The sequence below is a fragment of the Gasterosteus aculeatus genome, chromosome 6, assembly GCF_964276395.1.
Source record: "Gasterosteus aculeatus chromosome 6, fGasAcu3.hap1.1, whole genome shotgun sequence".
Lineage (NCBI taxonomy): Eukaryota > Metazoa > Chordata > Actinopteri > Perciformes > Gasterosteidae > Gasterosteus > Gasterosteus aculeatus.
The window spans coordinates 9,864,375-9,876,873 of NC_135693.1; the positions used below are offsets into that span (position 1 = coordinate 9,864,375).

Sequence of the window (12,499 nt, forward strand, 5' to 3'; positions counted from 1 at the left end):
GTGGTTAGTTACTGCAATGTCAGTAAAAAGCAGTTGTTTTGCAGACAAAGTTTAGGGGTTTGGTACGTGAGGAATAGGTTGTGGTCACTGTCTTCGACTGACTGTTTTTGCCAAAAGACTTTTGGCCGGTTTGAGTGTGTTTTCCCCTCAATTTATTGTGCAGTATTGTTGGAGGAATCTCTCTCTTAGTCAAAAGCAGGAACTGAGTAATATGAAGTCACCTTCAAATCCTTTCTTTAGAAACGCTTTTGACATAAAAAGGAAAGACAAATGAGTGTCCAAAATAGAATTTTAGAAAGACACCAACCCTCAAATTGAAGCTTTTGCTTGTCTATTTGCTTGGAGAGGTTCGTGATGCTCAGATGCAGGTAAGTCACTGCGTTCACCCGACAGCGATTCACCCAGCGGAGCTGATGAAGAAATCCCACAGACATTGAGACCTCCAAATTTGACTACGATCAAGCACGAAATTATAACGGGAGGCACTAAATCAGTCTTTTACTATTAATTTGCAGGAGGAAAACTCTTAGCTGTGCATTTATTGATCAAATACTTATGGTTTTGGGAGATGAAATACCTTTCGACAGGTCCACGACTGGTAAAAAAAACGGAATTTAAAAACATGTTGTGATTTTCTATAAATTATCTTGGTAATTTGGGGTCTTATCATCTTAAAGTGTACAGTGTCTTTTTAAACCTTGTCTTTAAAATATATAAAGTAATATTAATTATGTAATGTAAAAAGAGAAACTTATTTTATTCATAAGAATACCAGTATTTTCTAAATGATGACATCACTGTGATACAAATACATTTTTAATTGTGTATATATAAGATGTGTGTCACACAAATGTTTTACAGTCAAATCTGAGTAATCTCTCACTGGCAACAGTACTGTATGTAATTAACCCAATTATGTCCGCTCGAGAAGATTGAAATGCACTGTAAATTCAGAATTTAATGTCTACATGTAATTAAGTTTATTTATCTTGTGTCGACGTCATCAAGTCATCATTCTCCACTGGTGGAGCAGGTCCAAGTCGTCCTCTGCGGCTTCCTCTTCTCCTGCTGGGTGGACCACTGCTCACCAGAAGGGGGACTCTCACCGACGCTCTCCCTGCCCAAGTGTCAGACTAACCGCAGAACACCAGGCGTGACTAACAAGATTTTCCCCAAAGCCCTCTGCGCACCTCCGGTTTGTGCTCTCTGTCCGGCTCTGTCTGCCCTGGAAATCTGCACTGATCTTATCCGTTGTACCTTCTGTGGGCGCAAAAACCTATCCGGAGTTGAATGTCTCCTATCCAAATTCAGAAATCAGATATACGGGTGGACTTATGAGGTAATTCTGTAAGTTTACCATACTTCGCCTTTGGCGAAAGGGAAGGTTTAAATCATGAATAGAATGACTAATGAGATTTAAAAAAAAAAACTCACATGGGACAGTATCTGAGATACTGCAGAGAGATTTCTGGATAATCAGGTTTAAAGTTTAAAGTGGAGACAAGGTTGGAAGTTTAACTTGAGCATTTTTTAATGAGGTTTAAAGGTTTTAAGAAATATGTTATTTTCTTACACTAACTATCACCCATCATCGTTGATACTCAGACGAGGATACGTATATTTCTATATCAGTCACAGGCCCATCACTTGATTTTATATACTAAAGTGAGTAGTAAAATCCACAACCAACAACCAACAAACCACATAAACTTGACACCACCTCTGAAGCAGTACGAACATATTTCCTCTTTTATTTACATTCCTTTTCAAATGTTAACATTTTTCGCTATAACTTTTGATCAGGTTGGCATTTGTTGTCATTAAAATAAATTGGCACAAGTAAAACATATGTAGACAAAAGTTTATTTACACCATACAACATTTTGTTTTTAAATATTTTATACAGGGCTGCAGATGAGAGAGCTTGCTGGGATCCTTCAAGCAGATTCTGCAGTATTAAAGTTGTGAAATATATTATTTATATAAAAGTGAGTATTATCTTTATTGCATTTAAAGCAATGAAGAATGTAGCTTGACAAACATTCATTTTAATATGACAGAAAAAATCTTCTTTGCCTTCCATGTTTTATATTATAAAGTAAAAAGTGTAGTAATGGCCAAACAGACTTATAAACTTCTTAAAAACCTGCATAAATATATACATTGTGCTCCTGGGTCCAGTTTTATGAAATCAAAACTAGACCCAAAGAAGCTGGGACGACATGGCACGTCATTTGATTTGTGAAGTTTCATCTCTCGAGAGATATTACCTTTTTTAGCCAATTCCTCAACAGATAGTTTGAAACACATGATGGTAAATATTGTACACCAGGCTGCCCCACACTAAGTACACTAGTGAGAATACAAAAAGTAACACTGATGTTTTTTTCCTTATTTTCTTTTTTCTCTCTCCGCAGTCCTTACATTGTATTGGCACATATTGTCCCTGCCACACTCGTATTATCCAGATATGTATGCCAAGGCTGTTAGAAAAGTCCGTTGCTCTATTCAGTGCAAAATACATCTCTGTCTTCTCCCTTTCTAGCTTGCATTTCCTCCTTCAGACCTCCGTTTGGAAGTCTCCCTCCTGGACTTCTAAGGGTAAGTTGACACACTTTTCCCACTCTGCAGGCGTCATCTCCAGTGAGTCCTTGGTGTCAGATCCTAGTACATTCATAGTGGCGTAATTCTGGTACTCACAGGCTGGATTGTAGCTCTCCCATGGGTTCTTGTTTGGCATTGCCTTGTCCTGTGAACATGGCCAGTGGGGTGTGACATTAGTGGCATGACATCCTCTGCAGCTAAACTGTTATTTTTTTCCACAAAAAAAAAAAAAGAGGATGTTTCCAGTCAAGTCAGTTCATTCAAATGGACATTGTATGAATTACTACCCATCGCTAATTGAAAATAATGGATTAATGCCGTGGAAAGCATCAAATAACAAAGGATAATGGTAGTGTATTAATTGTGATTGTGCTTATCCCGGAGCCATAACACAATTGTGCATCCCCAAGCTCTGGTGTGATCACGAGCGAGCCATTCATCTGAATGTGCTATCACTGACAGTCCAAAATATACTTCTGCAAGTAAGGGAGAGATGCTGCTCCCAGTATGGGCATATAAAATGGATACTTATGTCTGCAGCAAGCTCTGGCGTAGATTCATTTGGAGAAAAAGAGGGAGTTAACTGGAGTTATCAGATCTATACAAAAGAACTTGCACTCGTAACTAAGCAACAGGCTTCAAATCGCATTGTGCTGTAGGGGTGATTGAAATGTGAATGACAAAAGGATTACATGCAGCCAAAGAGGCTGCTGCCTGGCTGACTTTGTCTAATAGTCTGACTGTGTTTGGTCAGCCGCCTAATTTCTACACTTTTGCATTCAACACAGAAAACATTGCTGCTTGTCGGAGAGACACAGAAAGGTTGTCTATAATCTATTGCCTGCAGCTCCATTCTGCTGTGGAGACGGAGGGTTGGACTGTGGACTTTTGAGCAAGGTCAGAAAGAATTCTCATAATTTGCCAGACTTCTACATCCAAAGTGACAAAGAAAAAAGGTCCCCCCCCTCCCCACTCAGTAGCAGTAAGAGAATAGCAGACGTGTATAGGTGTTAATAGGTCAAATAATCTGTCATGCATTAATGGAAAAAATGATGGGGTTGCTAAGTAGAAAAATGTGCATGTAAATAAAAGTGCATTCATGGCCTTGCATTGGAATGGATGCACTCTATTGCAACAAGATTACCAAAGGTCTTTATTCCCTGAAACCGGCCTTTTGGAGAAAATATTTCCCCCTCCCCCGCTGCAAGGGGTCGGCAGGTTCATTATGCATCAGAAGTTTCACTTCCTCATAAATACTTTAGCTACCTACTGTAAGCGCTCATTTGCACAATCACACGTTGCAGCATGTGCTCTGCACCGGGGATCGAATTCGGTTATTTAATTATTGCTGACACTAATTATCTGACCGCCACCCCCGCTCCCCCCCTCCCTGGTTTCCTGTTACTCACCATGGTGCCCATATTTGGTATGTCTCGAAATCGGTCCAGGGTTTGAAATTTCTGATTCAGTTCCTGGAACAGCTCCATGTGTCTTTTCCTGGTGTGCATGACTTTCTGCAATGGCAAGGGTTTTTTGCTTTGGTATTGACAGCCAATATTGGAAAAGCTTTTCACTGCCTCAAACTTTGATCGATTTGTTAGTGTCAGGGTAGTCTGCTTATAGGCCAGGTTTGAAACAAATATACCGGTCTCTGCAAACACAAGTGACTGCAATAAATGAAGGAAACACCAACGTAATTAAAGTAAGGGTGAAAGGAAACTGAAAGCTTGAACTATTTCAATTAAACACCATTATTCTGTGACATAATGTCTCATTTAAAAGGTTTTGTTTGCATAAGAATCTTTACAATTTGATCTTTACAATCAAACCGTGGCACAAAACTCTCAAATCAAGGGTTGCTGTGCATCGAAGCTACAACAAATGCACAACATTGCTGCCAGAAACCTTGTGTTTTCTTTACATGGAAAGTTTTTTACAATATATATGGAGGAAAGCCTGATTTTACTAAAGGAATTACTAAAACCTGCTGAAAGGAGTTTACATATTCTTTTGCAAGCCAATATAATCGTTGTTGAAACCAGTGGTAAAATCTGATGTGAAATATGCAAATGACTTTGAAAGCATACATTTTTGAAAATCAACATAGAGCTAATGGATGGAGGAGATGGAGGAGGAAGAAAGGTAGATGAGAACTGTTGCCCTGTTTGTCAGTTGAGAGCCTTGCTTTTACCTTAACTGCACAGTACGTCAACACGTCTTGTTGCGTCATGGCTGTGCACTGTGACTCCAATAAGCGTAAAAGGCACCACAAGTACTAACATATCAAATGACAAACCCAACCGCAAACAAATGGCTTCTCTCTGCATTTAAGCTGAATGCATGTGGTGTAAAGGAAGAATACATACCTCAAAGTCCAGGTCAGAATATCGCGACTTTCTTCTCTGTGAATATAGAACACGAAGGTGTTAAATGAATGCTTTATCGGTTTAACATATGTACATTAATAACAGGTGTATGTTATTTTTGAAGCTGTTTGCTGTTGCTCTGCATCCTGAGCCTGGTTCACGTCGACATATGTACCTCCAAGGAGCTCATGGATATTGTGGACCCTGTCTCACTCCTGGAAAGTCCCGCAGATTCCTCCATCTCAGCCAGGAAGTTTTTAACAGCCGTGCGAGGTTCGAAGGGCAGGTTTTGCATCTGCTCGGGAGCGCTAGGGTACTGCTGCTCCAGGTTCACATTCATGTGGTCCATGCCTGACGGGCTGATATTGAAGTCCGGACTCATCTTGTAATGCATCAACCTCTCGTGTGGAAGCGTATCCATGGTGATGTTCATCTTGGTGTCCTCCTTCAGGAGGGTGTTCATGTTGCCCGACCCAGACACGGCTGCTGCGGAGGCTCGGGGCATGACTATGTAGTCCGTCTCCATCATCTGGCCCTGCAACGAGTGGCCCTCCATGTCGTGGTCACTCTGGCGCATGGCATCGTCGGTGCACAGGTAAACAGCGCGGCGCATGTCGCCGCCGTCACCCATGCACTGCTCCTTCAGATCCCCCATTCCCATCGGCATGTGCAAAGCTGAAGGCTGCTGAATAATCACTTTGGAGATGATGTTGCCAGGCAACGTGGAGTAGTTTAGGCCCTCAGGGAGCTTCTCATCCTCCTCGTCATTGAGGGAAATGCGGGAGAGGGTGCCTGTAATGCTGGTGGCGCGACAAGAGCCCATGTCTTTGTGGAGCGCTGCAGGACAGATTAATACAAGGATTAGCTGGAATTTGTCAGTAATAAAACTAGTGCTGCGGTTTGTCGGCGATTATCCAACATATGACCAAATTCAAATCAACGCTCAAAGGATTTGATGCCGCAAAGGGGAAAACTATAATGGCGAGATGAATAACTGTGAATATGCTTTGCTACATTACACCTAAGCATCCTAATCCAAATCTGGTGATGGTTGACAGCCTTGTGGTGCAACCAGCATTGTATAAGAAAGAGCAGATATGTACAGAAATAACGTCTGGTTATGAGAGCACTCTGTCTTCCCCACTCTGCTGCATTAATCAGTAGGAAACAATGGTGAAACAATACCTGCTTGGAGATTACAAGGACCACAAAAGAGAGCGAACCCTCGCCTTTTATCTTTTTGTTTCATTAAATGCTCAGTGTGCACATGGGGGGGAAAGCAGGCTCAGTCTGGTTCACTAGTATACTCTTAAGGGGGACACTGCAGAATATTGCTTTTGCTGGTGATAATAATACCTGTTTGTAAACAACCAGTTTAAACTCTTGGAGCCCAGAGAGTAATCTGTAAAAAGCATCCATCCGACTGCAGCGCCGCCTGTCTGAACCTCCTCATGGTTTACAAATGTCACCGGTCTGCACTGCCTTTGGTATCGTGTATGTCCACTCTAGCTTTACAAGAATGTATATTAATGTTGGTCAGAAGAGCCAAGCAGCCGATTTCGTCCCTTAACAAGCTTTGTTTCTGAGAGCTATTGGTTATTCCCTGCTGATCCCGTTAGGACGTGTTTTTCATTGGTTTGGAAAGAACAGGAGCAAGATAATGCTCCCGGCCCGTTTTAGTTGCTACCGCCAGCTACCCGCATTATCCTCTTATTATCCTATTATTATCGTCCCGCCAACAGAGGAAGGAAATACTCCCAAAATGAGAAACATACAGTGAAAATGTTTTAGGTAGGGCAATCAAATAAATGACAGCAAACATCCCAGGTTGGTTTAACGCAAAACAATAAAGGTATCAAAAAGGCATTACCAGTTTGCTGTTAAATATTTCATATTTCATATGTATGTACAAAAAAAACAGTAATCAACACTTTTTTTGTCATCCTCACAGGCAATTCAGAATAATATTTTATATATATATATATATATATATATATATATATATGCCCAAATTTCCCTCACATGGCACCTACACCTCTAGTCTATGACCTATTAATGTAATAGATTATTACGTAGTGCGGCCGCCGGAAGATGGAAAAAGCTGCTGTTATTTATGCTTATAGCACTAAAGACAGAAGTGAATATTAAACAGCTCTCTTCGTACCCTTTGGTTCTTGGATTAAAGTCAGTGTTTTGGTTGTCTTTTGGGTCTAAGTTTTTTTCACATACAAGTCCAGGAGAATCTTGTTGATAAGAGAACATCTGTTTGTTACCTGATCGGCAGGCGATGTCCACATCTTTCTCAAAGTCCGTCTGTGGGCAGAGGACAGTCAGATTGTCAGTATGACTACAAACAAAGCCTTTTATACTGTATATGTGTATGTATACAAAACAAGAGGCATTGTTTTGTAAAAGCCAGCTGTGAGATTGGGATAATAAATAAATATATCATTTAAAAAATGCTTACATTCATACAAATGTCAATAATACATTTCTAGAAAGGAAGTAGGGAAGTATGTTGTGCACGCTGCTAATGACTGTATTGAACCAGGGGGTCTTTACACCATTCATGAAAACTATTTCACTCCTAGTAGATCACCAATGGTGGATTATTGCTATGATGTGCCAGTGGCGTCTTAGTGCTAGATGAGAAGCACCGGTGACCCATGTGGAAGGTCAGGCCTGGAAAGGCCCTTATTACCCTGGAAGAGGAAATGACAAAAGAGGAATGCATGGCACATATGGACAGTGAGTTCAAAAAAAGGAAATAAATAATCGGGCTTAGGGCCTGAAAGAAACAAAGGCAACTAAGGCCATTCATCAGAGAGCCAAGTGCCTACCTTGCAAGTAACTGCAGCTTTGCAAAAAGCTGCATTGCATGGTTCATGTGGAAATTAAATTAGACCTATGGGAAACTAGCCCTCATGTTTTAGAGGCCATATCAAACTGAATAATAATCAATAATAATTAGCACTAAAAGCATAAGGTAAATTAAGGTTAATTGAGAACTTTGTATGTGTATTATAAATAACCTGGGGACGTGAATTCCCTTCTTTGTCTTTGTGAATTATATAGGATCAAACGGTTACAAATAACAGTTACTGTTACTGTGCCTACCATTATCTGAGCATGCCCATTCGGAAAGGTTCCCGTTGCATCACCACTGATCGGGTCTTGGCAGTTTCTGAGCCGACATCTGAAAGAATCTTGGACCTAAAGACATCATCATGGTCCACAATTATAATAGCATAGGTAAAACGACCAGACGTTTGGATGTCATCGCCAAGTGAACAAAGATCATTGGTGAAAGAAAGATGACTTAAAAGTGACCTTTACCTCTTTCCGTAGGACGCAGTGCACCATCACAATGACAAAACCCTGCAGCGAGTCAAAGACGGCAAAGAGGATCTGAAAGAGGATGGAGCGCTTGTCTGTCATGGCGAGCACTGCAGACATCCAGGTCAAAGCCAGCAGAGGTAGGACGACACAGGAGCTCCACAGGGATGCCCTGAGAGAAGAAATGGAGGAGCGTATAGAAGAAGGGGAAGCAGGACAATTGGTGTTGACAACACAATAAGGTCTGCAGGGAAAAGTTCCACCTCCATCGGGGGGCTTTTTTTTTTTTTACTCAAGGTATTTAATGCACATGCTAGTAGTAAAGCAAGCGTACTATGAAACACGCATGTAACATTGCACGTTTGCAGTTAAAGACATTCCTATACTGTAGCTTGTACCGTGGATGTAACTGGAACATCTGTTTACGCTGCAGTGGACTGCAAGGTCTAAATCGTAGAGGTGGACACCGCCACACATGCAGAGACTCCCTGTAGCATCGTCTTATTGATTCAGAGACACTGACGGGCACTTACATTGCATTGCTAGCTGTAGTTGCTGATAAAGCAGTTGTTGATACAACACCACATTTGGCACACTTGAGAGTTAATCCTGTATGCGGCTCACTCATCTGTCTGTGGGACATAGAGACAACAGCATGACAAACAATGCTAACAGCCACTACCCCGACTTTAGATCCTCCCCACGCGATATTAGTAGCAGCAGACGCCGCCGATGTGTGGGCACTTTAATGAATTTGGTCTTGGACTGATTCTGCCAAAGGAACACGAAGCTGCGTCGTTTCCCGAGAGAGATCTGACCCCCTTTATGTTTGTGCCTTTTAATGCAGCAGGAAAAGCGAGGTCTGCGTCTCCAAACGTGTGTGAAATGTATTCTAAACATGTTTGTATTTTTGCATGAAGTTAAGAAGACAGAATGTTTGGAAGAAAAATAAGGTACTAACAAGGACGCGCTGTCATACCCTGCTCGATGCTTCAGCTTCTTGTCCAGGATGCCATCTCTGGACACAAGTTTATTAAACACCAAGATACCGATCACCATGTTGACCTGTCAGTGAAAAGGGAACAAGCATATCAAGCATATGGAGCAACTGCCACAAGATCATTTTGAAACCAATGTTGCATATGTTTTCCAGCTTGACATTCTACATAGTTAGCTAATAAGTTAATGTCATTCTCTCCGCCTGCATTGAGTTTTGACCTGCAGCTTGTATTGTGTGCTCATTGTGTGCTCATCTCTGTGACATTTCAACTAATGGATGAGGCGTCGCACGAATAGTCAGCCCAGCACAACAGCCATGAGAAAACGTATGCTTGACTAGAAAAACTTGTCTTCTAAAAGGCCTCTTCCCCTATTATTAGCAGCAACAATACAAAAAAAACCCTTTGTATTTATAGCAGCTGTGCAGAATATTCTTTAAAATATTTAGCTTCTTCAGACCCCTCCAGCTGAGACATAGCGCTCATTAAGTATTTATACAAATACATTTGGGGACGTTTTCATTCAACCAGCTTCATGAGACGTCTCATTATGATGTTGTGGTATCACTGCAGTGATAGCAGCAGAACGTTGTTCATTCTCACTGCACAGGGTAGTTTCTCTCATGTTCGCGTGTGTTCCTCTGAGGTTCACCACAAACACAAAGGACGGCACAGCAAGACTTCAAGTCTTGAAAGAAAAATCGCTTTATTTCCAATCCCGCTTCTGTGTCCCTTTGACAAGGACAAAGTGATTTGCATAATCACATTCTTTGTATAATTTCCTCTGTAAATTATACTGTAAAACAATGTAAAAATGAGATGATTAAAATACCCCTCTATATTAGATTTTTAACAAATCTAAAGCATAAATAGTTTATGAAGCACCATTGTGGGAAATGAAAGGGAATTGTTTAAGCACATTGCCTTATGGGCCGCTTATTGCTTTGACTTTAAAAGCAGAATATGTTTCTACTGTTCTAACAATTTATACCACACTGATAATGTGTCATTGAGACTACACTGTGGGTTGTGTGTGTTATTATTATATCTTATCATTATATGTGTCTTCATATCACTTTTTTATGAGTAGTATTTTCATTATCTGTATTTTCTTTGTAGGAAATCTGAAGTCCAAAGTGGACATATGATGTATGAAACCTACCAGAACAACAGCAGCTGCAGGTCCAACAAAGGCATACAGGAGCCCCCCCTCCAAAGACAGCCAGCAGCTGCAGGGAATGCAGGAAAAAACAAGACATTAACATCCTAGTTAATGGTGCACACTAGCATATAATTGTATTTCCCTCAATTGTCAGGGGAGGAGGACCATATGCTGTAACTAGTTCCAAAGTTCTACTGGGTAATACGATGCAAAAGAGATTTTTAGCAGTGTTTGTGTATGCGGTATCCAGCAGGGATACAACTCACACTGAAGTGGGGTCCTGCTGCTGTTTTTAAATTTGATTAGGTTCAGGGGTCTATGTTCATGGTACTAGTTACGGTAGGTTATGTTTATGGCATTAATAGGATAACTAAGCCACTGTAGGAGAGCTACAGCATAACTCTTAAGTGTTCATGAACTAACTGTGTACAATGAATACTGCAGATTAGACATTTAGACAGAAAAAGATAAACCTACTATAAGGGCGTCCCGTAGCCCTTTGTTTTGGTGAATCCCATTGAAACAGCAACCACTAAAGCTGGCAATCCTTAAAAAAAGAAAACAATCAACAGTTAGAAGTCCTCATTCTTGTCAAAAGCGAGCGAAAGCCCACAAAATGCAGAAGTAATCCGCTTCTGTGCGCTGTAGTTATTCAACAAAGTGCAGCTGGATTGACTCTATCAGTTCTATAACCCCAGCATAAGACTATACAACCATCCGATTATCAATTAACATGCATTTCAATTTGTCAATCAACATGCTGTACTGACTTCAAGAACAGAATGTACCGTGCTTTGTGAAAATGGCAGCACAACACTGAGTTCAGAAAACCCCATAGTGCAATTCCATCACTCTACTAAGAGACATGACACGGCCCTCCACACAATTCATATGCAGGGATTATTTTTGCTGTATCGCTCCTCATTACACATTGGTGAAATGGATTCGGTCTTTACTACTGTGTGCTCGGAATATTAACGCTCATCCTCTCTCCGAGCAGCGCGCGCAGGTGCTATTGATGTGATGAGTTTCCTGGAGGCGAAGACCCCGCGGCCATCCAGTGCCTCTGCAGTGCTGAAGAGTGCCGAGTGCACACCGGCGTGCCGTGAATCATCGTGGAGGCAACAGCCTGTTGCAGACGCGGCACTCCAAACAGGCTGCTTATGGAGACAACCGGCGTCGTGTGCTTCATATCACTTTGGAAATCACTTTGAAAAATGTATTTCTTTCCGTTGGAATACAGGTGGTGACGTGAAGAGGATTAGAGCAATTTTATTTTCAAGCAATGAAGCTATGAAGAAAATAGCTTGTGTGATGCATTTATATTGTTGCGCAACAAGACAGACATTCCATGTGTTTGCCGAACAGCGTTTGTTCATATATTTTTTTTTGCAGCAAGCGGTGGCACTGCAATGACTAAGAGAGCCTTGTTTGTTGCTAGGTAACAAGAAGAATGAGTGTGGGCTCTTTCATTATCAAATAGATTTTTTTTTTTTTAAAAGCAGCAGTCTGTAAGAAGAAGCCTTTGCACAAGGATTTAGACTGACATTTATCAAATGAAGAAAGAAAACATCCTCTAGATTATAAAGATGTTTTTTACTGTTCAGGTTTTAGTACAAACACATCAATTTTTTCTGATGGGATATTTAAGTCCAGGGAATACAACATGGAAGGCAGGACAAACTTGATTGTCTGAAAATCTTCAACAAAATGGATAATAAATACATATATTGTTTCTAAATACATATTTTGTTCCCAGCCTGTATTTAATTTGTCATACATTGAAATATAAGATATATAAGATTAGAATTTTGAACATATGACTTTCCTAAAGGATTTCAGAATGGTAATAATCACACAGCAGAGTATTGACCATTGCAAACGTCAATTCTCCGGGACTTTGATTCTGATGGTTTTAAATAAAAAGTGTTCTGCTGCAGTGTAAAGACAGCTCACGCCCTCTTCATCAGACATAAGGTCATTGCAACCTGCTTTCCAGTCTGTCTCCCCCCACTGCTCAAGGCCGGTTCCGG

General features: G+C 40.9%; 1 protein-coding gene across 12 annotated transcripts in view; it reads right to left on the reverse strand.

The window, feature by feature from the left end:
* Window positions 1-1,730: 1,730 nt before the first annotated feature.
* adgrb3 (adhesion G protein-coupled receptor B3) overlaps window positions 1,731-12,499 on the reverse strand; it is a 91,603-nt gene continuing 80,834 nt past the window's right edge. For 5 of the 12 annotated variants that reach the window (XM_078104212.1, XM_078104211.1, XM_078104208.1 and 2 more), the window contains 11 exons: window positions 10,944-11,013; window positions 10,467-10,533; window positions 9,268-9,371; window positions 8,840-8,938; window positions 8,307-8,478; window positions 8,088-8,183; window positions 7,244-7,283; window positions 5,146-5,807; window positions 4,971-5,006; window positions 4,014-4,118; window positions 1,731-2,806 (listed from right to left, as the gene is read on the reverse strand). In XM_078104212.1, coding sequence (XP_077960338.1) covers window positions 2,561-2,806; window positions 4,014-4,118; window positions 4,971-5,006; window positions 5,146-5,807; window positions 7,244-7,283; window positions 8,088-8,183; window positions 8,307-8,478; window positions 8,840-8,938; window positions 9,268-9,371; window positions 10,467-10,533; window positions 10,944-11,013 — 1,697 coding nt within the window. In that variant the 3' untranslated portion in view covers window positions 1,731-2,560. The remainder of the gene's footprint in view (window positions 2,807-4,013; window positions 4,119-4,970; window positions 5,007-5,145; window positions 5,808-7,243; window positions 7,284-8,087; window positions 8,184-8,306; window positions 8,479-8,839; window positions 8,939-9,267; window positions 9,372-10,466; window positions 10,534-10,943; window positions 11,014-12,499) is intronic. The other 7 variants (XM_078104214.1, XM_078104207.1, XM_078104213.1 and 4 more) reach the window with 5 other exon arrangements.